Source organism: Leptodactylus fuscus, chromosome 3, assembly GCF_031893055.1.
Source record: "Leptodactylus fuscus isolate aLepFus1 chromosome 3, aLepFus1.hap2, whole genome shotgun sequence".
Lineage (NCBI taxonomy): Eukaryota > Metazoa > Chordata > Amphibia > Anura > Leptodactylidae > Leptodactylus > Leptodactylus fuscus.
In genome coordinates, this window is record NC_134267.1 from 59,449,716 (window position 1) to 59,474,009 (window position 24,294).

General features: G+C 42.7%; 1 protein-coding gene across 2 annotated transcripts in view; it reads right to left on the bottom strand.

The window, feature by feature from the left end:
- SYNE1 (spectrin repeat containing nuclear envelope protein 1) overlaps window positions 1-24,294 on the bottom strand; it is a 274,048-nt gene that overhangs the window by 239,173 nt on the left and 10,581 nt on the right. For both annotated transcript variants that reach the window (XM_075267635.1, XM_075267636.1), the window contains exons 3-8: window positions 13,587-13,682; window positions 9,500-9,583; window positions 3,787-3,879; window positions 2,151-2,329; window positions 763-959; window positions 25-134 (exon numbers count right to left, since the gene is read on the bottom strand). In XM_075267635.1, coding sequence (XP_075123736.1) covers window positions 25-134; window positions 763-959; window positions 2,151-2,329; window positions 3,787-3,879; window positions 9,500-9,583; window positions 13,587-13,682 — 759 coding nt within the window. The remainder of the gene's footprint in view (window positions 1-24; window positions 135-762; window positions 960-2,150; window positions 2,330-3,786; window positions 3,880-9,499; window positions 9,584-13,586; window positions 13,683-24,294) is intronic.

Here is a 24,294-nt window from a genome sequence, read left to right on the forward strand (position 1 = left end):
CAATATGAATGACTTGATACTTACATCATCCTCCTGGCCATCTGCTGCTGTGTTGTGAGGATCAGGATAGTGTTTTAGGAACTGAGCTATATAGGTCATGATTGACTTTTCATCGGGCTTGTCAACATCAACATCTAGATAGAATAAAGTAAGTGAAATAAATCAGACAAGTGAACTGTATAAGCAGTTACAGTAATAATTCTAAATAATAACTACATGGTTAATAATATAGCAAATACCTTCAGGGTTGCTCTATATTAGTAGGAAGTGTACCATAAAGTTGGATAAATATGGGCATGCTGGCTGGAGCTAACTGGGACCGACACCTGACTGTTCTTGGATGTGTGGTGTGGGGACAGAGTATTTTGTGAAATGCGAATCACTGATAGTGTGTGACTCTTCCATCTTCAGTACTGCCCTGTCTTGTGTTAATGCATTGCGCTTTTGCTGATGTCTACTGTTTATTCACTTGTATATATAGTGCTATTGCTATATATATAGTGCTGCCGAGCTGGTTGTCTGCTGTTACTGTTAGGGTCCATTCACACACAGGAAAATGGTAAGGAATTTGGTGCGCTGAAAAAAAGCCTCTCCTTGACTTCAATGGTTTTTCTGCTAGAAGGAAAAGAAACCCACTGAAGTCAATGGGAGGCTTTTCTTTCACCGCTTAAATTCCACACCAGATTCGTCACCATTTTCCTCCATGTGAACTAGCCCTTAAATTGAAACTTTTATATAAAAACTATAAAAACAAGACAATACCTTCAGGATCCAGCAGCCTTGGAATTCCTAGCTCAATTTCTGCTATTGAAAAGGCCTCCTCCAGATTCTCATGATTGGTTCTTCCTTTCAGCTTGTCCATGTCTACTAACTCTGGCCTTATTGCATATATCATGGAGTGAAAGGCAATGCCGTTCCTCCAGCTGGCTCCAAAATCTTTTATTTCGATTCCAAGACGTCTGAAATATGTTAACAAAGAAAGTAAAAATGGTGTACTATACAGATTTTTCTCATGACTGAAAAGATCAGTAGCATTTTAAAGACTTTGTCTGCTTTAGGCAATACTTTTTTGTTAGAAGAGTCCTTACACAATGAGCTGTTTTTTTGTGTTTCCTACATTAGGATCTCCATTGATTATTTGTATTCTGCAGTGCCACCACTGGTGAAACGAAGCATTACACAGCTCTTATGGGCTCACAGCGTAATGTAAAGACATACTGGGTCCTCCAAAGCAAGGGAAACTACTGTATGTGTAGCAACCCTCTTGAGTTAAATAGGTCAGCCACTGCCTATTAACTTATAAATCACTGAAGGGGAATTTATAAAAGGGTTGTTTAAACCAGACACTCACCCACTAACCTAGCAACATTAGTGGGCATTCACACAGAGTAAAGTGGCGCTGACTTGGCCAGGATAACTTGTGGCAGAATCAGCGCTGATAAACAGACTCGCATTGACTTCAATGGGTTCTGTGTAACACGTTTAACACATTAAAATCAATGGGAGGCTTTTTAACCCATCGATTTCAATGTGTTACGTGCATTAAATGGAACCCATTAAAGTCAATAGGAGTCTTTTCATCAGCGCTGATTCTGCCGCGATTTATTGTGGTAGAATCAGCGCCACTTTACTCCGTGTGAATGCCCCTTTAGGATATACAGGTGATGGAACTTCTCTAAAGTGGATGTGTGACAAAGTAAATTCTGCAGCAGTTCAGCATGACGTTCCAGAGGATGTCCTCCAGCTATAAAACATGCTGCCTGAAGATTGGACTGCATCTCAATGTGACAAGTTTCCATATTCACAATGGTGCAGATGTAGCTATAGACCTCAGAAGCATGTGTTCTTTTTACAGTCATCTAATATGCTTTTGGTTACATACAACCTTTTCTCCATTTTCGGTGCTGCTTTATGTGCATTCTCTATAGGAAGTAAGCTATTTTCCCAGTGCGTGTAAGCATATTGCCACAGTCTCCTTACAGAGAACACAAGATCTAAAAAAACCATATTCTTCTTCTAGAACTAGACCAGCAGGAATTCTCTGCCACTGCCCAGCTAGTGCTGCAATTCCCTAATGCAGTGCTTTATAGCTAAAGCTGTATCTTTTTACTTCAAAGGCAAAAAAGCAATATTAAAGCGCCAGCTCTTACTTGGCCGCTGTGTACTGCACCCATCTCAGCAGGGCTTTTTTGGCACTTCCTTGAATTTTATTAACCACTTTCCGTTTGGTTGGAGGACTGGCGGTCTCAGAACTTACTACACTGTCCACAGAAGATGTACTACTGGACAGTGAATGAAGCTGAGGAAGGTTGCTGGTTAATTCTTCAATCTGTAAAAAGAAAAAATTAAATCAATCTTTCAGATAAATTCTATATAATGTGAGGAAAACATGTTTTTTTCAACTTTACTATGTTACTATGTCAAGTCGGTGTGCTATAGAGAAATCATGTAAAGTCTGCAGTACAAGAAAGTATTATATGTACAGTTAGACATACATACTGCACCCTTACTGCATCAAATGCCATAATCTGGAGGTGCTCAACTCTCAGAGAAGCATTTCTTCTCTTTCAGAAGATCTTTATGTATTATTGTACAGAGACAACAATATAGTGGCACAAGATGGCTCAAGAGTGCAAAGCAAAGGGAAATGGTTTTAAAGTGTCCCAGGTTACTACTGGCGGGTGCCAGTTTTCTGACACAAGGCAATGGTCTAAAGTAAGCCAAATAGGAGTTGTTCAAAAGAAGGAGCGTGTCCAACCTCTAGTGTTATTTATTACGGTGATACAGCACTCCTATAGATACAGGTGCTGGAGGTGTACTCCTATTTGTAAGCATAAAATGACCTCTACACTCCAAATTGAAGTGAAATACATGCTTGTTTGTTTTTTATTTTCAGGATATAGCAATCCATATAATATGTCAATATGTAACGTTTTGGCACTCTCCTGGGCCTTCGTCAGGCACGGATCGCCACAGGAAGATAGAGTGGATAAAATGAGTCAGACGGATTCGAGTCCCCCTAACAAATTAACATTTATTACCTTGCCTGTGAGTAAGTGATAGCTGTTGCTTATGGGACTGGGCAAACCTGAAACCAGTCTTAGACATACAGAGTGGAATTTATGATATTGTGTCAGTTTCTGGTGGTGAAAAGTCAAAATGTTTTGGCACATGCAGTTCTTGTGACAGAAAAGTGACTTTTTACCAATTTTCTACCATTGTTTTATCAATCCACGTGAACGTTCTGATAAAAAAATAGAATGTTCTATATCTCAGCCCAATTTCATGAATCCCTCAATACACTCATGTCTATGAGAATATTGTTCATGCCTATGAGTGATCCATGAAAATGGATTAGCCCTTGTGTACACTTGGCCATGAAAAAGTTCTTTTTCACAGCCAATTACGGGGCAAAGTTGTGTCAGTGTAGCCAAACACTTTTTTTTTCCTTATACCTTCACAAATTTTGTCATTTGTTACACACAGACTCTGTTCACATGTGAATTGTTCATTTCCATTCGCCGTCGTAGAAACATAACAACAAAAATGACGGAAGTGCCAGATATGTCAAAGGAGCCCAACAGACCCCACTGACATCTAATAGAATCTGTAGTGTTTCCATCATAGAGCCTGCCATTTTACTGCACATAATAGTGCCGTATGCTATTGTGATGGAGGCTCCTAACTAAGTCAGTTCCATTTTCATTTTTAATTCAAACCTGAAATTGGAACGGAAGTTCAATGGATGGAAATAATATGTCATTTATTTGCTACATGTAAATTTACCTGGAAATATAAAATGATGGTCCAAATCAGACCAAGCACAATGGAAGGTCTTCCGTCAGCTATATCTGTTGAGTTTATGTTCACCAACTTAATCTGGAAAAAATAAATAAAGATGCATCATGTCAGCTGGATATATATATATACTTCATGTGGTTTGTATTGTTTCATAAACTTTTCTCTACTTCTCACATAAATTATCATTTGGGCCAATTCTTTACCGTCTCTTAATTCTTAATAAACCAATAAGAGTTCCTGAGATAGATTATCTTTATTTTTCCGTTCACAAATTCGAGTTAGCTGCACGGTAAGACTGCTGATTGATGAAAGCAGCCTGTAGGTGGTGCTGTACACCATCACTACAGTAAGAACAAGCTGTATAATATTTACATTTCTTGGTTTGTATTGGATTTATTGTTTATGTACAAATATGTTTAATGTTTTGTATTGTTTTGTCTTTAACTATGTGCAGAGACATACAATCAAGAAGTTTCATCTTGGCACACACAATACAGTGCACGGTGTGTGCCAAGTTTATTGTTTTAGCCGCTTCTTATTGCACAAACCAAAAAAGATCTGAAAACTGATCAGTAAATGAAGAATAGCTCAGAAAACCTGTAATTTTTATGCCAATTATATGTAGATATTTGCCTGGCATGAGGAAGCGTAATGATTAGTGTATGAAGGCCAGGAAACATCCAATACCAGATTGATACATTTGGAGTAAACATGTTATATACTGCACATACTGGCAGCCTCCATTTCGAATCACTGACTTCATCAATAATTCAGTATCATTTATAGCGATGTCTGCTATATATAACTCCCATATAAAGGCGATATGGAAAAAAAACTCCATGCAGAAATTTCCCATTTAGCCATAGCCAAAAACACAGCAGACACAGACAAACAAGTAGACACACATAAAGACAGACAGCTTCTGACTACACCTGGTAATACTGAGATATAACACAGGACACACTGAACAAGTGAACATTAAAAAAGAAAAAGATAATAAACATGGCAACATGCAAAAGGCAACATCTAAAGTGTAAAAAGAGATTTTATATTAGAGATATATATATATATATATATATATATATATATATATATATATATATATATGTGTGTGTGTGTATATGTATATATATATATATATATATATATATATATATATATATAGAGGACTATATATATAACGACTAAACCCTAGTGTTTGTGTGTGCATACTACAGTTTAGAGACATATTATAATGTCTCTGTAGTATGCATACACAACCACTAGGGTTTAGTCCTTTAGTCCTAATATTAGAGATGCATAGGTTACACACACTGATCAGTCATAACAAGTCATAACACTAAAACCCCCCAGAATAAAATGTACAACTGAGAGGATCTGAGGGATTTCAAGAAGGGCCAAATTGTGATGGCTAGGTGACTGGGTCAGATCGTCTCTATTATGGCAGGTCTTGCACATTGGTTTAGAGTCTAGAAAAAGTAGCTCATGGCGGGAGATCTTGTGATCTGACTACAGAGTTATGGGCGCCCAAGGCTGATCAATGCATGCAGGAAACAAAAGCTAGCTATAATACAAAGCTGGCTGTGGTGTACGGGACTGAGTAGCAGAAAGTGCCTACAATGGGCACACATGCACTGCCATTCCTTTTATATCTACCAGAGATAAGCAATTGCTGTACTTGGCCTATCTCCAGTAGCCCCCTAAAGATGAATATAGCAGCGGTATTCACACATGACTGACATAGGACATAGAACCCTATTCTTGTGGCCACATTCATAGGACACCTTCAGAGAACTTACCTTGTCGGGTCAGAGCTTTGTCAACGGCATACGCTGTCCTACACATTTGGCAGGCGTTTTAAACGTTATGGCAGATCAGTTTGTGTGTGTAAGGATAGAATGAGTGAATATAAGAAAAATGCTTCTTTCTTCAGTTATCAGACTACTCTCTATCTTAAAGGAGTATTCCCAAAATAACAATCATATTTTATTATAAAAGTAAGTTACAAAATATCGCAGTCACCTAAATGTAAACAATTAGCAAAAGTGTATAAGTCACCAAAAAAGGCCCAATGAAATCCTCCTATCTCTACCACTCTTTCAGTCCTGTTGTCAATGGATATATAGTCCATCTTCAATCAGGAGGAGCGTGCCCAGTTTGTTCCTTTCACTTTCCTATAGCTGCTTATATGGTCAGCGCTATCTAACCATGTATGTGCCATCCTAACAGACGGAGTATGAACGATTTCTGTAGGTGGCAGTCAGAGAGCGCACAAAGTAAAGTATACTTGGAAAATGTTGTTTTTATTAGTAAGCAGGTAGTCACATGATCCATAATAAGGACCGCCCAGTTTGGCCATTGCAAATTGAAAATGTAATGGTGCTCTTGTAATGCAGATCTTGAAAGAGAAGGCACGGGTAGGAGGTGGGTGAAGTAACAGGGACAGGGAGGATGGTTTAGTTGATTACGTTTAAAAAAAACATTGTATGTTGGGAAAGCCCCTTTAACTGCTCACTCAGTCTAATATCACTAATAGAATCTATTATTGTAGTGCTGGAACCCCAACAGATCAGCTGATCGAAGTGGCAGCGGCACTCCAGTGACATTACGTTCATCAGACACAGTTCAGTGAAAGGGACTGAGTTGCAATACCAAACACAACAACTATACAATGTACGGCACTGTGCTTGGTAACTAATGGAATAGCTGCAGCGCTCATCCAAACCTCTTTAAACAGCTGATCGTAGAGGTGTCAGATCTCCATATATCAGGTTACAGAGGAGAAAGCAGTCTGTTAAATAAAGATGGAAGATTTCTACTACATAGTTTCTTATATTCTTTTGTACTATAATATACAAGTAAGCTTCACAGTAGTGCCATAGTTCCAGTATTCCCTGAACACTACTGCAGGAAGAAGCCAGATAAAGCTGCACTCATATGCAACAAATGAGGTTTGGTAGCATTGTAGCAATATTAGAACCACAAGCACTAAGAGAGTACTAACCGGAGATCCTCTGTATACAGACTTGCATGGAAAGTAAAAAGTTGTTTAGATAAGAAAATTCTAATGATCAGAGGTCAGACGGGTTACCAGGCATGCGCTATGTACAGACTGGTAAAGTAACTTGCCATGGATCTGAATATATATAAAGATCAGCTGATAAATGCAACATTCCTTTCCATGTACCTATAATAGACAATACACCACTATATTTATTAGAATATACCATAGCTAGTGATGTATACAATATTCTCAAAAATCTAATCAATTATTCAGTACAATAAATTCTATATTTAGATTTTTCAGAGCTTGTCAAGTATTTGTTTTTTTGCAAGGGACTGTGCAAACTAGGCATTAAACAGCAGCGACCAGGATATTCCCTCCTGCTCAGTCCTGTATTGTTACCCAAATGATAAAACTCACATTGTGTCTTTTATTTCCGTTCTACCTTTAGGAGGCAGCCTCTTGTAGTGGACCCACTTCCCCGTTTCATGGTGTATGCCCCACTATATAAGGCCTTTCAATGAATAACTCTGAATACAATATCATAACAGTCCACTTGATCAAGTCTTTCATTAAACATTAGGGCTGGACAGAAACATTCATCTTGTGCTATATTGTGGCTCTAGGGCCCAAGTAAATCATCAATCTTTAGCTACATACAAGAGAGCTGGAGAACATTTTTGATGCCAAAATCAATCTCTATGCTTGGGACGATTTGTCAAAACTTCCCTCTTACAAGTCTCCAACCCAAGAACAAAACCTCAATGTTCAATAACATTTCCAAGGTCTGTAGTTTGTACATTATAGCAACAAAGAACATCAGAGACAAACAGAGAATGCCAACAAAGACAAATGATACTCACCGACAAAACTAGCTCTATTGTGTAAAGAGTAATAGACATATGCAATGGTATTGTTTCATAAGACAGCCTTGATCATGAGCTAGGTAAAAACCCAAACTACAGAGGAAATACTCACTGAACAACTGTCTACTATTTCACGTCATTGCACATGACTTTCATGCTGTGCCGGCCAGACAAAGATAAAGATGTGAGAGCTGGAGCATCTCATGCCATGAATCTTGTGTAAGAACTAGTCCAGCTCTCTGACTCCAGTACAGAGCTGGTCAGGCATGAAAGTGTCCTCTGCATGGAGATCAATGGATTATATGGAAACTATTATATGGGAAAAGCAGAGAAACCTGGTTTGGTTGAAATGAGAGACTATAGACCAGGTTCTGGGGATACTATCACTCCTTAAGGAGAACCTGGCCTATAGCCTCTCATCTCAGCCAAATCGGTATTCCCTAGGCTGTGCTGAGGAGAACCAATCAAATCGAAACAGCACTGTCCACAGCTGGGATTCTGTTCCTTTTGGAATAGATTTACTGGTTTGGCTAAACCTTGCATCATACCATTTTAGGCTTGTTGAAAAAGTCATGCATAATGTTTAAGGGGGCTGTCCCTAGAGGGCAGCAAGCAGAGGCATTGTTTTCCCAATTACAGCCTGGAAAACAGATATTGCATATTTCCCATAATCCCCCAGTGGAGCGAAAATGGCTTTGTAAGTCTCCATACGCCTGAGAAGGTGCTTTCTCCTTAAGGAGTGATATTATCCCCAGTATACTATCCTTGTCTATATTAATCATTGCAGAAGATGAAAACTCAAAACACACCAAGAGAGACAAACAAAACTTTAAAGTGGTTCAGAGACATAAGAAAACATGAAGGCCACCACAGACATAATAAAGTAACTGGAGCTTAAAGAGGTCCTTTCACATTACCTAAATTAGGAAATTATATACAATTGCAAAGATGTTTGCGATTTTCAGCCCCAGTTCCAGAGTTATCAGTGCTGGTATCTTAAAGGACATCAAAGGTCCTCTTTAAAGAGCTAATGCCATATTGGCAAATCACTACCAACATGGGAATAACTGCTCCCAAGTCCAGAGCAAGACTCATGGCCATGGAGCTGAAAGAGAGCCACAGCTACATTTTCTGTAGCTTCACAGTAATGGAAACAGCGTAGCTAAATGTTCTACACTGTTATTGTAGCTCCCATTCACCTATATGGGACTTACAGAAACAGCATAGAGCAGCACTCCCACCCTAAAGATCAGTTTTTCCCATCTTGGTAGCTATTTGCAGAATCTAGACTAACCTTTGAAATACCACAGACACAGTCTGACCCAGAGTGACCCTTATACTCACAGGCTATGGCTAAATGGCAGATCATACCTAGGTGACACCGTCAGCACTTTCTCGGCCGTGACAGGCCACAGTACTGGGTAGCTTTCATGTGATATGTTAAATTATTAAAATAACAGGAAATGTTGCATATTGTTGCTCAATTGCATTTGTTTGCATGATTGTTATAGTACAAACAAACACCATTGATCTCTATGTGACTGAATTCAATACTAATCCCATGCTGTTGTGGTCTATGATCAGAATATGCAGGTAATATGTACTGTACGCATCAGAGACATGAGCTTGTCTCCATCAGTACACTGCAATGACACACTGATGGATCCAGAATCCTACAGTCATGTTAGTAATTGTCAGCAATTGCCGCACTTTGGGTTTTTACTTGCTTTATGTGTTTTTGTTGTAGATATCATGTTATTCACTTATTGTAAAATATTTCTATTTTTTGTACCTATAATTAATACATAGTAAGATTTATTGTACTCACCCGTCTTCCTTCCAAAAACTTTAGAGCTGCACCAATATTGGCCACCCAATGAATACGTTTCAATTGCTTCCCTTGCTCACATGGCTGAAAAATTAAGAGAGTGTCATTTTTTTTCCCAACACACCAATGATAAACCAATTTATTATCACAGAATTCAGTGAACCGTACTTTGTCAGGCAATAGCAGAAGAGACACAAATGCTGATGGAAAATATTGAAAAATTAAAGGGATTCTACCACTAAAACACATTTTTTTCTAGTTAACACGTCGGAATAGCCTTTAGAAAGGCTATTCGTCTCCTACCTTTAGAAGTGCTCTCCGCCGCGCCATTCGTTCAAAATACCGGTTTGTACCGGTATGCTAATGAGTTCTCTCGCAGCGATGGGGGCGTCCCCATTGCAGCTCGAAAACCGAGCGTACTGCGCAGGCCTTCGACAGGACGCTGAAGAAGCAAGGGGAGGATACCCAAGACCATAGAGGCGGCGCTGCGGTCGGTTTTCGAGCTGCAATGGGGACACCCCCATCGCTGCTCCTGCAATGGGGGACGCCCCCATCGCTGCGAGAGAACTCAATAGCATACCGGTACAAACCGGTATTTTGAACGAACGGCGCGGCGGAGAGCACTTCTAAAGGTAGGAGACGAATAGCCTTTCTAAAGGCTATTCCGACGTGTTAACTAGAAAAAAATGTGTTTTAGTGGTAGAATCCCTTTAAAGTCGCCGACCATTAGTTACATTCTGACATTTACCATAACTTCTGGGAATACACATACAAAATTATTATCGTCCTCTGTTAAGGAGAACCTCTCGCAAACATCGCTTTTTAAAGTAAACCCAGTGTGGGAAATCTTTCATATTCTATCTGAAGCTGATAAGAGTCCCCTCTATAACCAGACAAATTTACTTACCTGGGCCAGTGAAACCCAAAAAAGTATTCAACAGTAATGAGTGAATCCTGACACAATAGAGAGATTTACTAAGCAAAATGAGCAAGAATTCTTGTATAATTTTCACCAAAAAAAAACTAAGGCCCCATGTTGCAGAAAATCTGTTTTTTATGTTGTAGATTTTGCAGTTTTTTGAGCCAAAGCCAGAAGTGGGTTGGGCAGATGGGAGAAGTATGAGAACGTCCTATGTATTTCCCATTCCCTTTGTAACCACTAGTAGGTTTGGCTTTATAAAACACACTGCAAAAGTTTGCAACAAAAAAAAACAGTGTTTCCGCAACACGGGGCCTTAGCCTTACATGTCTTATGACAAAATTATCAAGTGTTTTAGACACTTTTACAAGTTCTACATAAAGAAAGGGTATGGATGTATGGAAAAGAGCGTGATTTTGTGAGAAGTAAGTGTGGTCAAAGTCTATATTCACTTGACCATGGTACAAAACAACCATATATGTACTCCAGGGGCTCCAATGGCTATATCGTTGTGTGAATACAGGCTTAGTTGCAACCCTGAGAGCCAAGTGTATACAAAGATTTTGGCGTATTTTTCTGGCTAAACAAACTAATAAAGTGTGTAACGTTAGACTGCAGAGTCCAATAAGATGACACTATGATAAATCTGGAGCAGCTCATGACTGTTTTGTCTAACTTTTAGCCAGTGTTAGTAATTCTGTCTTTTCTATTAGTTATTAAGAAAGTAAAAGACTTGTTTCGCATGGATTGGCTGAATACGACCTTGCAGAAGGAGACGCTGACAAAGTGCTTTTTCTTGTCTTGGCACTCCTTTACTAATACTCAGTCTCCATCAATATCTAAATCTCTCCTTGACTGTTTTCAATATACAGTTTCGTACTCTCTGGGACTTTAGTACAGACCGTTGCCAATTTCACTGTAATGATATGATACTGAAATTAGCAGGTGGTGATGTAGGTGGGGGTGGTGGCATGCTTTACCATGTGATTTTTAATAAACCAGTTTTTCCTTGCTAAAAAGAGTTGTATGTTAGGGAATTGCTTAGATGACAATTCCCCAGTAGCTACCAATTCCCCTGGAGGAAGAGGCACAAGAGACAGTGAGCCCTAAGCTGAAGCCCCCAATAGTCCCTTCCTCTTACCAGGCCCTATCCTATGTAATAGGCGGCAACTTGGAGACGATCCCATCCTGTATAAGTGATACACAAAACGCAGACAAGACAAACAACAACAACAAAAGGAGGTCAGCTAGCCAGGGTACGGTGACAGTCGAGCAATGCAGTGCCAAATCGGAGTCCAAAAGAACAGTCAATAGGAAAAGCCAAAGGTCAGGATTAAGAATACAAGTAACTAAACAGCAAGAGAAGCCAGCAAGCACGAGGCAATAACAGGCACCAGTGTGAACGTGAGCCAAGACTAAATAGGGGAGGATGAACCCGCCCTGGACCTGATAGGAAGGAAAGCTGTCAATCACAGGGCAAGACCAAATTTAACTACTTCATGGACAGAGACAGACAAGGGCAGAAGACGGGTGTGGTGCAAATTCAATTAAAGAACTAGAGCCGTGTTCACACAGTGCAACCAAAAACTCTAAGCAAGGAACTAAACTGCACACGCCTCCTGCACCGCCATATGTGAGCAGAGGGTGGCGCAGTGACCTGAACAGGCAGAGATGTTACATTGTATTTTTCTGAAGTTTATAAAGAGGCCTCCACTGGGCCTGTCATTGGCAGCTGTGCCCCCCTGGTACAAACAGGAAGTCACTGCTGACATCAACCAGGGGCCCTGCAAACAAGAGACCAGAGATGCTGCCACTGGAACCAGAAGACCAGGGAGAGCACTAATAAGTCTTAAAGAAACCACTTTAGTGCCTCTGCACCATTTACAAGAGAACAATATTTTTGCCCTGACCACCATGTTTCATTGCTTATATACAACTAATAAAAACAAGAATTACAAAAAATGCCAGTAAAATAACAGAAAAGTAGTAAAAGCAGCTATCACTTTGGCTGTGTTCTCTATGTTCAAATATATTTAATCTTCAAACAACCAGACCTAATACTTTATTTGTATATTGATGTGAGATAATGAGGCTTTTTTTTTTCTACATGGATGAGAATCTATTGTTTAACCCTGTTTCAGGGTAACATTTTTGTAATTTCTTTGATCTGCGAATATGGAAAAAAGTGATTTTCGGGGGTTTTTTTGTTGATATGTGAGGAGTATTCAATAAGTTATCTTCCTCAGTATGTTCTGCCAGTGTTAGGGTGTGTTCACACAGAGGAATTTGCCGTGGATTTTTCCCCCAAATCCGGAGCAGATTCCTCCAGGAATCTGACTCCCATTGCTTTCAATGGGAGACAGAAATCACAGCAGGATGTGGGAAAAAAGAAGCGTCCTAGCCAATCTTGCCACGGATTCTGCAGCTGATTCAGCCACGGGGACCACGGCTCAAGACACCCTCCATTCATCTGGGCCTAATCAGGAGCGGGATGCTGTGATGTAATGCTGAAGCACTGCATTGGCATCCCATCGCGGCTAGCCCGTGTAAAAATGCCAGCTGCGGAAAATTAAGAGGAATTCCCTCTTTATTTTCTATTGTGTAAACATTGCCTTGGATGGCTGAGCTTGTCTGTGCAGGTTGAGACATGACTAGACATTGCGACACACACAGTAGTAATTCAGTCTGATGAAAGCACTGGAAATGACAGGATGGTAAGTTCATTAGTGTGGGGCTACAAAGAAATTGAGGGAATTGGACGTTGTTCTGTGATTCATTTCCACATGCTTTTATGGAGCATTATTGTACCTCTGTATGCTTTCCATATCAGACAGAAGGATGCTAAATACGCAAGGTTCTATATGCCACGCTATGGAGCTTACCTGACCTAGACACATAATAATTCTATAACACAGTGTCATAAGGAGTTCCATATGGTTGAACATGGAGTGCCTATGTTTTAGTTGCACAGAGCTGCAGAGACTCTCTTGCTATTGTGCAGCACTAACAGAAATCTCTTTATTTATGATCTCCCACACATGTATTTAAGACGTACCAGAAAGGGATCTTTGCTGTTGACACCAGACATTACATCTTTCAGATTTTATTATAGTACTTTCAATCACCACAAATTTTAATATTGTAGCGCGCTTCACCTCTGTCACCTACCAGTTTTTGTCCGGATAAGACTTCTAATAACGCAAGCAGCTTAGTCCCATCTTTTATATCTTCAAAAAGATCATTTATCAGTAGCGGAGGGTTACGCTGTAAAAAACAAACAAAAAAACAAAGTCAGTGCTTATTCTACAAGAGATACACTTCTCTAAATAGAAAGCCAAGCCAGGGTACACACGTTATAACTAAAAAAGTAGCTAAGTAACAGAGATTATGTTAGTTAAGGCATCCTCGGGTAAAATTAGCCCAATGGGATAAGGGTATATAAGAACTGTAGTCAATGGCGCTTCATATAGCTGTCAGGGAAGAGCAGGCTATGAATAGAAGACTTACAGTTTGCTGTATCAGGCAAATATCAAGCCTAGCAGAACCCAACGTGACCTTCAGTCTAACTTAGAAAATATGAATTGTCCCTTACGGACATCACTGAAGTGACTATAACACCAGCATGTTCTTATGCACTGGTACAAAGACATAAATACGGTGGTTGTACAGGCGCTAAGTCTGGTTCCCCCAGGTCAGGGCTGTTACACTATGCTTCACTGTATGAGCACCCTACATGTACTGGAGAAATGCTCATGTGAGTATTACCCTCTCAGCAAGTATTAACATGATTATCTAAATAGGAAAGTTTGGGACACTAAACTACCTGTGCATAAGTGCATGCTGGTGGGTTAGTATTCCCATATCCCCAAACTTGCTGACAGGTTCCCTTGAAAGCAGGCCGATGCAGGAAAATACAAGAGGACATTGTTCTACTGTCTACTCAGAGGCTGACAGTGTTATAGCGCTCAGGATCGTGCCCCCTTAACTGCCCCTGTCTGACAATGCCCATCTGTCAGGCACCAAAACTAATAGCACTGATTGCTCAGGAACGGCGACTCTAGAGAGAATTTTAAAGGATGCAAAAAACTGGAGTTGGTGACAGTGAATGTGGTTAAAGGTCTTCTTACAAGTCTCCCTTCACAAAATATATTTTATAACACCAGGAGACAAAAAGGTAAATCTGAGCTTAGATCATTCTGCTTATAGTGGATAATGTCTTGTAGAAAACTGGAAGAGAAAACAGGCTGATTTACTTCTATCTAATGAAAATTCCCCATTGTGCCAACAGATTTCTTGTTCTGCTTTCTGTTTATTTTTTCCACAAATACTTTGTTAGCATATTACAAAAACACACAGCTATAACTACAGCAAGACACTGCAAATGGTGATCCTGGAGCAGCTTTCCATAGACTGTGATTCTACCTTATCCTATGAAGTCTGATACCTGCAGCACTATGGAAGGTGTCACCGAGTAGGGAGCGACAGTCCCAACTAGTATCATCCAGTTGTTTAGGAGGAATAGCAGAGGAATGGCACAATGCAGAGCTATAGGAAAAGATGTTTCACATCATGGATGGCTAAAGTATTCACTAAAAACACATCAGGAGAGGTGACTGATCCTCTCTACATACAAGCTAAAATAAATCACTGCTTTCTCTATTTATCAGTCATTTACCATGAAGACAGATTAGGAAGCCGCTCAATGCCTGGCACAGAACAGTGAACTCAGCCAAAGTAATAATAATCATAAGTGCTATGTATATAGCGCTGTGTGGGTGGTGTGGGCACACTTGTATCTTGCCTCCCGTAATTGACTTTGTGTGAATGTATGAATGTAAACGGGTACTTCACTCCCGTGTAGCCATGTGGTGTGTTGGGTGAATGTGGAAGCGGAGGTCTCTTTTAGGAGACACACTGCGTGGATGTGAGCCCGATCACTGACAAGCGTCCACTTGGCATATATTTGGTTTGTATAGATTGCTGTACCTCTTGCTTTCTTTTGGAATGTGTAGTTAGAGATACTGCCAAGACGTTTGCACAATGTAGTATTCATTGTTATTATAATAGCAGTCAATGGCGGATTCATGAAATTATACAGTCACCCAGTTGCATCATATCTGGATCATATTTCCCTGCTACATGTCAACACTTGTCCCCAAATGTTCACAAAGCACAAGCCCCCAGATGTTTGGCTCTGTGGCAACATTTAATCTTCAAACTACAAAGTTTTATTGTTTCATGAATTTATTTTTTAATGTTTAGTGTTGAAATGAAATGAACACAAAATCTTAATCCCTCATATCCCCTTCTGTAAAGCGGGCGCTTATTCTTTCATACTTAATCAATGACGTTTCCCATTACCTAAAGCAATTCATATCAAGAATAATCCAGGATTTTTTTCTCTCTTTCCTTTCACAAACTTGTAGTTTATTGTACTGCCTGTTACATAAATACAAGAATTTTCTAAAGGGCAAATCTGTCATGGCTTAGACGGAGACCTCCTAACCTTCCTGTACAAGATGACTTGTCTGTGGATTCTCTATTAAGCTATGCTTTCATTTTTCAAGGTAAATTCTAAGAAAATATTTCTTGTCACTTGATGCAGTAATAATACCAGTCTGGGAGATTCATATATAACAAAAGTTTGACCCGAGGACATATGTTATAGTGTAGAGATGAGCGAACACTAAAATGTTCGAGGTTCGAAATTCGATTCGAACAGCCGCTCACTGTTCGAGTGTTCGAATGGGTTTCGAACCCCATTATAGTCTATGGGGAACATAAACTCGTTAAGGGGGAAACCCAAATTCGTGTCTGGAGGGTCACCAAGTCCACTATGACACCCAAGGAAATGATACCAACACCCTGGAATGACACTGGGACAGCAGGGGAAGCATGTCTGGGGGCATAAAAGTCACTTTATTTCATGGAAATCCCTGTCAGTTTGCGATTTTCGCAAGCTAACTTTTCCCCATAGAAATGCATTGGCCAGTGCTGATTGGCCAGAGTACGGAACTCGACCAATCAGCGCTGGCTCTGCTGGAGGAGGCGGAGTCTAAGATAGCTCCACACCAGTCTCCATTCAGGTCCGACCTTAGACTCCGCCTCCTCCGGCAGAGCCAGCGCTGATTGGCCGAAGGCTGGCCAATGCATTCCTATGCGAATGCAGACTTAGCAGTGCTGAGTCAGTTTTGCTCAACTACACATCTGATGCACACTCGGCACTGCTACATCAGATGTAGCAATCTGATGTAGCAGAGCCGAGGGTGCACTAGAACCCCTGTGCAAACTCAGTTCACGCTAATAGAATGCATTGGCCAGCGCTGATTGGCCAATGCATTCTATTAGCCCGATGAAGTAGAGCTGAATGTGTGTGCTAAGCACACTCATTCAGCACTGCTTCATCACGCCAATACAATGCATTAGCCAGTGCTGATTGGCCAGAGTACGGAATTCGGCCAATCAGCGCTGGCCAATGCATTCTATTAGCCCGATGAAGTAGAGCTGAATGTGTGTGCTAAGCACACACATTCAGCACTGCTTCATCACGCCAATACAATGCATTAGCCAGTGCTGATTGGCCAGAGTACGGAATTCGGCCAATCAGCGCTGGCTCTGCTGGAGGAGGCGGAGTCTAAGATCGCTCCACACCAGTCTCCATTCAGGTCCGACCTTAGACTCCGCCTCCTCCGGCAGAGCCAGCGCTGATTGGCCGAAGGCTGGCCAATGCATTCCTATGCGAATGCAGACTTAGCAGTGCTGAGTCAGTTTTGCTCAACTACACATCTGATGCACACTCGGCACTGCTACATCAGATGTAGCAATCTGATGTAGCAGAGCCGAGGGTGCACTAGAACCCCTGTGCAAACTCAGTTCACGCTAATAGAATGCATTGGCCAGCGCTGATTGGCCAATGCATTCTATTAGCCCGATGAAGTAGAGCTGAATGTGTGTGCTAAGCACACACATTCAGCACTGCTTCATCACGCCAATACAATGCATTAGCCAGTGCTGATTGGCCAGAGTACGGAATTCGGCCAATCAGCGCTGGCTCTGCTGGAGGAGGCGGAGTCTAAGGTCGGACCTGAATGGAGACTGGTGTGGAGCGATCTTAGACTCCGCCTCCTCCAGCAGAGCCAGCGCTGATTGGCCGAATTCCGTACTCTGGCCAATCAGCGCTGGCCAATGCATTCTATTAGCTTGATGAAGCAGAGTGTGCACAAGGGTTCAAGCGCACCCTCGGCTCTGATGTAGCAGAGCTGAGGCTGCACAAGGGTTCAAGCGCACCCTCGGCTCTGATGTAGGAGAGCCGAGGGTGCACTTGAACCCTTGTGCACCCTCAGCTCTGCTACATCAGAGCCGAGGGTGCGCTTGAACCCTTGTGCACACTCTGCTTCATCAAGCTAATAGAATGCATTGGCCAGCGCTGATTGGCCAATGTATTCTATTAGCCTGATGAAGTAGAGCTGAATGTGTGTGCTAAGCACACACATTCAGCTCTACTTCATCGGGCTAATAGAATGCATTGGCCAGCGCTGATTGGCCAGAGTACGGAACTCGACCAATCAGCGCTGGCTCTGCTGGAGGAGGCGGAGTCTAAGATCGCTCCACACCAGTCTCCATTCAGGTCTGACCTTAGACTCCGCCTCCTCCAGCAGAGCCAGCGCTGATTGGCCGAATTCCGTACTCTGGCCAATCAGCACTGGCTAATGCATTGTATTGGCGTGATGAAGCAGTGCTGAATGTGTGTGCTTAGCACACACATTCAGCTCTACTTCATCGGGCTAATAGAATGCATTGGCCAATCAGCGCTGGCCAATGCATTCTATTAGCGTGAACTGAGTTTGCACAGGGGTTCTAGTGCACCCTCGGCTCTGCTACATCAGATTGCTACATCTGATGTAGCAGTGCCGAGTGTGCATCAGATGTGTAGTTGAGCAAAACTGACTCAGCACTGCTAAGTCTGCATTCGCATAGGAATGCATTGGCCAGCCTTCGGCCAATCAGCGCTGGCTCTGCCGGAGGAGGCGGAGTCTAAGGTCGGACCTGAATGGAGACTGGTGTGGAGCGATCTTAGACTCCGCCTCCTCCAGCAGAGCCAGCGCTGATTGGTCGAGTTCCGTACTCTGGCCAATCAGCGCTGGCCAATGCATTCTATTAGCCCGATGAAGTAGAGCTGAATGTGTGTGCTTAGCACACACATTCAGCTCTACTTCATCAGGCTAATAGAATACATTGGCCAATCAGCGCTGGCCAATGCATTCTATTAGCTTGATGAAGCAGAGTGTGCACAAGGGTTCAAGCGCACCCTCGGCTCTGATGTAGCAGAGCTGAGGGTGCACAAGGGTTCAAGTGCACCCTCGGCTCTCCTACATCAGAGCCGAGGGTGCGCTTGAACCCTTGTGCAGCCTCGGCTCTGCTACATCAGAGCCGAGGGTGCGCTTGAACCCTTGTGCACACTCTGCTTCATCAAGCTAATAGAATGCATTGGCCAGCACTGATTGGCCAGAGTACGGAATTCGGCCAATCAGCGCTGGCCAATGCATCCCTATGGGAAAAAGTTTATCTCACAAAAATCACAATTACACACCCGATAGAGCCCCAAAAAGTTATTTTTAATAACATTCCCCCCTAAATAAAGGTTATCCCTAGCTATCCCTGCCTGTACGGCTATCCCTGTCTCATAGTCACAAAGTTCACATTCTCATATGACCCGGATTTGAAATCCACTATTCGTCTAAAATGGAGGTCACCTGATTTCGGCAGCCAATGACTTTTTCCAATTTTTTTCAATGCCCCCGGTGTCGTAGTTCCTGTCCCACCTCCCCTGCGCTGTTATTGGTGCAAAAAAGGCGCCAGGGAAGGTGGGAGGGGAATCGAATTTTGGCGCACTTTACCACGTGGTGTTCGATTCGATTCGAACATGGCGAACACCCTGATATCCGATCGAACATGTGTTCGATAGAACACTGTTCGCTCATCTCTATTATAGTGCATAGTGCAGGAATGAAGGAGGACTGGCTATGGCACTAAGATATAACTCCTGACAAGCAATGTGGACAGAAATAATGGGGGTAGAGAAACTGAAAGGTATAATCTCCAGTCAAAACTAGATTTCACTTAAAGGGGTTGTTTCTAGAAATGAGCGAACAGTAAAATATTCGATGTTCGTTATTCGTTACGAATAGCATCTCAATATTCGACTATTCGAACGAATATCGAACCCCATTATAGTCTATGGGAGAATATGCTTCGTTTCAGGGGATCCTACCATTCGACTCAGGAGGGTCACCAAGTCCACTATGACACCTCAGCAAATGATGCCAACACCCTGGAATGCAACTGGGACAGCAGGGGAAGCATGTCTGGGGGCATCTAACACGCCCAAGTCACTGTATTACCCCACTATCACAGCTTAACAACTACACACTTTCCACATTCAAAAAAACCTCTAACAAAGTGGGAAAATACCTGGAAACCTTCTTTACTCCCCAAATGGATGGACCGAAACCCAAATTTAAGCTCAACAAACATTAACAACCACCCCTTTAAATCATGTTGCCCATGACAACCACAGATGGAATAGGCAATGGGAAATCCATCAGTACCCACCCTGAACTGTCATTGTGGATGTGTGTGTGTGTGTGTGTGTGTGTGTGTGTGTGTGTGTGTGTGTGTGTGTGTGTGTGTGTGTGTGTGTGTGTGTGATGTGGTAAGACCTTCCAAAATTCACTTTTATGGCCCTTAACGTGAGCCCTTCCAAACAAAGTTACAGGACCTGAGCTACCAGCAGAGATTGAGGCCCTTCAGATGACTTCAGCCTTTTACCTGCAAAGTTTTAGGCCCTTTAACTTAGTTCAGCCTTGCACCAGCAGAGATTTGTTGGTTCTTTGGGTGAGTGGAGCCTTTAAACTACAGTGCTTTTGGCCCTTGGCGTGAGTAGAGCCTTTAAAAAGCAGTGCTCTTGGCCATTGGGGTGACTAGAGCCATGCAGCAGCAGTTTTTCATTTTTTGGCCCTTGGGCTGACTAGAGCCATACAGCAGCATTGTTTTATTTTTTGGCCCTTGGGCTGACTAGAGCCATACAGCAGCATTGTTTTATTTTTTGGCCCTTGGGGTGACTAGAGCCTTGTAACTGCAGTTTTTCATTTTTTGGCCCTTGGGCTGACTAGAGCCATACAGCAGCATTGTTTTATTTTTTGGCCCTTGGGCTGACTAGAGCCATACAGCAGCATTGTTTTATTTTTTGGCCCTTGGGGTGACTAGAGCCTTGTAACTGCAGTTTTTCATTTTTTGGCCCTTGGGGTGACTAGAGCCATGCAGCAGCAGTGTATTATTTTTTGGCCCTTGGGGTGACTAGAGCCATGCAGCAGCAGTGTATTATTTTTTGGCCCTTGGGGTGACTAGAGCCATGCAGCAGCAGTGTATTATTTTTTGGCCCTTGGGGTGACTAGAGCCATGCAGCAGCAGTGTATTATTTTTTGGCCCTTGGGGTGACTAGAGCCTTGTAGCAGCAGTTTTTCATTTTTGGGCCCTTGGGGTGACGAGAGCCATGCAGCAGCAGTTTTTCATTTTTTGGCCCTTGGGGTGACTAGAGCCATGCAGCAGCAGTGTTTTATAATTTTGGAACCTTGGGGTGACACCTAAAAAAATTGATTTCAGGCCCTTGGGGGTGAGCCCTAAAACATTAATTTGCAGGCTCCTGTGGGGGGAGCCCTAAAACATTAATTTGCAGGCTCCTGTGGGGGGAGCCCTAAAACATTAATTTGCAGGCCCCTGTGGGGGATCCCTAAAACATTAATTTGAATGCCCCTGTGGGGGGAGCCCTAAAACATTAATTTGCAGGCCCCTGTGGGGGGAGCCCTAAAACATTAATTTGCAGGCCCCTGTGGGGGAGCCCTAAAAAATTGTTTTGCACGCCCCTGTGGGGGGGTATGCATGAAAAAAATTATTTTAATTAAAAAAAAAAAAAGAAAGAAATTATTACTACATTCAGTAGTAGGGGCTGGGGTTGTAGGAGGATGAGAAGGATGAGGAAGAGTAAATTGTTTGGTGACTGAATCTCTCCAGTACCTGGGCTATGGAGTGGATACCCAGCTGGATATCCATGTCCTCACTCATGTCCCCTGCTGCTGCTGGCAGCCTCTCTCCAGTACCTGGACTCTGGAGTGGATATACAGCTGGGTATCCACGTCCACGTCCTCGCACCCTGGTGCTGGTGAGGGGCACTGCTGACAGCCTCTCTCCAGTACATCGACTCTGGAGCTGATACCCAGCTGGGTATCCAGTTCCACGTCCTCTCCTACGTCCCCTTCTGCTACCGGCGAGGGGCACTGCTGGCAGCCTCTCTCCAGTACCTGGACTCTGGAGCTGATACCCAGCTGGGTATCCAGTTCCACGTCCTCTCCCACGTACCCTGGTGCTGGCAAGGGGCACTGCTGGAAGCCCCTCTCCAGTACGTGGACTCTGGAGCTGATACCCAGCTGGGTATCCAGTTCCACGTGCTCGCCAACGTACCCCGGTGCTGGCGAGAGGCACTGCTGGCAGCCCCTCTCCAGTACCTGGACTCTGGAGCTGATACCCAGCTGGGTATCCAGTTCCACATGCTCGCCAATGTACCCCAGTGCTGGCAAGGGGCACTGCTGGCAGCCCCTCTCCAGTACCTGGACTCTGGAGCTGATACCCAGCTGGGTATCGACTTCCATATCCACGTACCCTGCTGCTACGCTGCATGATTTGCTAGCTAGCTAGCTAGTATTGAGCTCTGAAAAGAGCTGTTATCATTGACAATTCCTGCCTAACCAAAGCACTGTGTCGCACTGACAGTCTGACACCACACTCTCTCTATGACTCCAAAACGAGAATGAGACGAAGATGGCCGACACTATTCTTATGAATTGGGAGGTCACATGTTTTCCGCAGCCAATGGGTTTTTTCAATTTTTTTCACTGCCTCCGTTGTCGTAGTTCCTGTCCCACCTGCCCTGCACAGTTATTGGTGCAAAAAACGCGCCAGGGAACGTGGGAGGGGATATGAATTTTTACTGCGTATGCAGCCTTGTATTCGATTGTGAACGAATACATCGAACGCCATGATATTCGATCGAATACCTATTCGATCGAACAGCGTTCGCTCATCTCTTCACATTGAAAGCAATAAGGAAAAAAGCCTCCCAATGATTTGAATGGGTAGCGCACGTATGCCAGCACCCATAGAAATCAATGGGATCTGCTTTATACGCACTCATTCTGAACGAGTTTTACTTTCAGAATGAGCGGAGCGTAACTCTGTGTGCAGGCTTCCTTATTCTGTGTTATCCCATTTACTTTAAAAGCTGTTTGCATTTTGTGTCCTTGTTATCATTTTTGTATATATTTCACTGAGCCTTTTGGCTATTAAATTGCTACATTTAAGGTTAGTTTGTCTATGAACCCATTTACCTTTTGAGGTGTGTTTGAAATGCCTGTGTATGTTAGTGGGGGGTGTATGGATTGTGTTGGGGTGCCACTTAAAGGGGTTGTCCCATAACAAGGATCCTATCTATACTGCTAGTTTATGTGGATATAAGACTTTTCCTAAATACATTGCTTTATCAAAACTGCTTTGTTTGGCCGCTATCTTAATTTATTCACTTCATTGTTGACACAGGCCCTTGGGATTATCTGCTCATTTGTCAAGTGATGTAGCTGCCTGCTCTCAGGGGGGGAGGGGCTGACAAGCAAAGGAGCTCCTCATTTAGGGGAGGGGGAAATGAGAGCTCTGAGATTACTGTGCTGTCTATCTTCAGCTTTTCCACTTATCAGCCGTTTTAATTGAATTTAGCTGATAAGGGCTAAGATAAGGAGTCCATTACCTCTGTATGTAATGCAAGCTGACTCAAATCCAGCTCTGTTACATCAGCCTCTACATCAGCTTCATACTGTGAATCATAGCAGATAGCAGAGCAAGTGAAACCCCGCCCACCAATGTGCGAGAAATCCAGGAAGTGAAGAGAGTACAGAACCTGGAAGCTGCAGAACAAGAGTTATGGGAATACCCCTTTAAGCTCAATTTGCAGCCTTAGGGAAGCAAGATGGAGTGAGAGGAATGAGTCAACCCCAGACAACCGCACCTGCATGACATGCTAGGACAGCTGGTACGTGAGCTTACATGACTGGCACATCATTCACTGCTATGGGGCTGTCAGGAATGGCAAATCTATATCTTAATCTATAATAATGTACCAAAAATGTAGCATATGCCTCACCTCTGCAATACAGTTTAATATGAGTGCCATGACGTTAGACCTAGTGTGTGTGTATGGACCGAGCAGTTTTAACAGATCGGGGGCCCCATTCAAAATTTTGACAAGTAGGCCCTCCCCACATATAATTTACTGTCCCTTCAAATGGCCCACACAATATAGCATCACCTCAAGTACCCCCACACATAATTCCTTCTGCCCCATTAGTAACCATTCAATGAATACTTACTTAAGTACTATGGACAATACCCACATGAATAAATATTGGTATGGATATCAAATGAGAACTAGCACCTTCTTGTGACAGATACATAATTCATAAAGGGATTAAACACTGGCAGATCTACCACAGAGGAGTTGCCTGTATACTTCGGTTGTAATGATGTCTCCAGATAGGCGCTCATAGCACTTCCCTGCTGCAGGCATCATCGGCCAAAACCTGAATGTTAGAGCACAGAGCTGACACCTCTGAGTAACACCATTGTATTCAACTGTAACTGCATCCTAAGATCGTAGATAGAGTTAGAATTACAACTCGCTGCTCCGAACACTGGGTCTGCACCTGCAATATGGAACTGACCACTCGAACCAGATTGGCTATGTACAGTATATGGGAAAGACACAGATTATGAG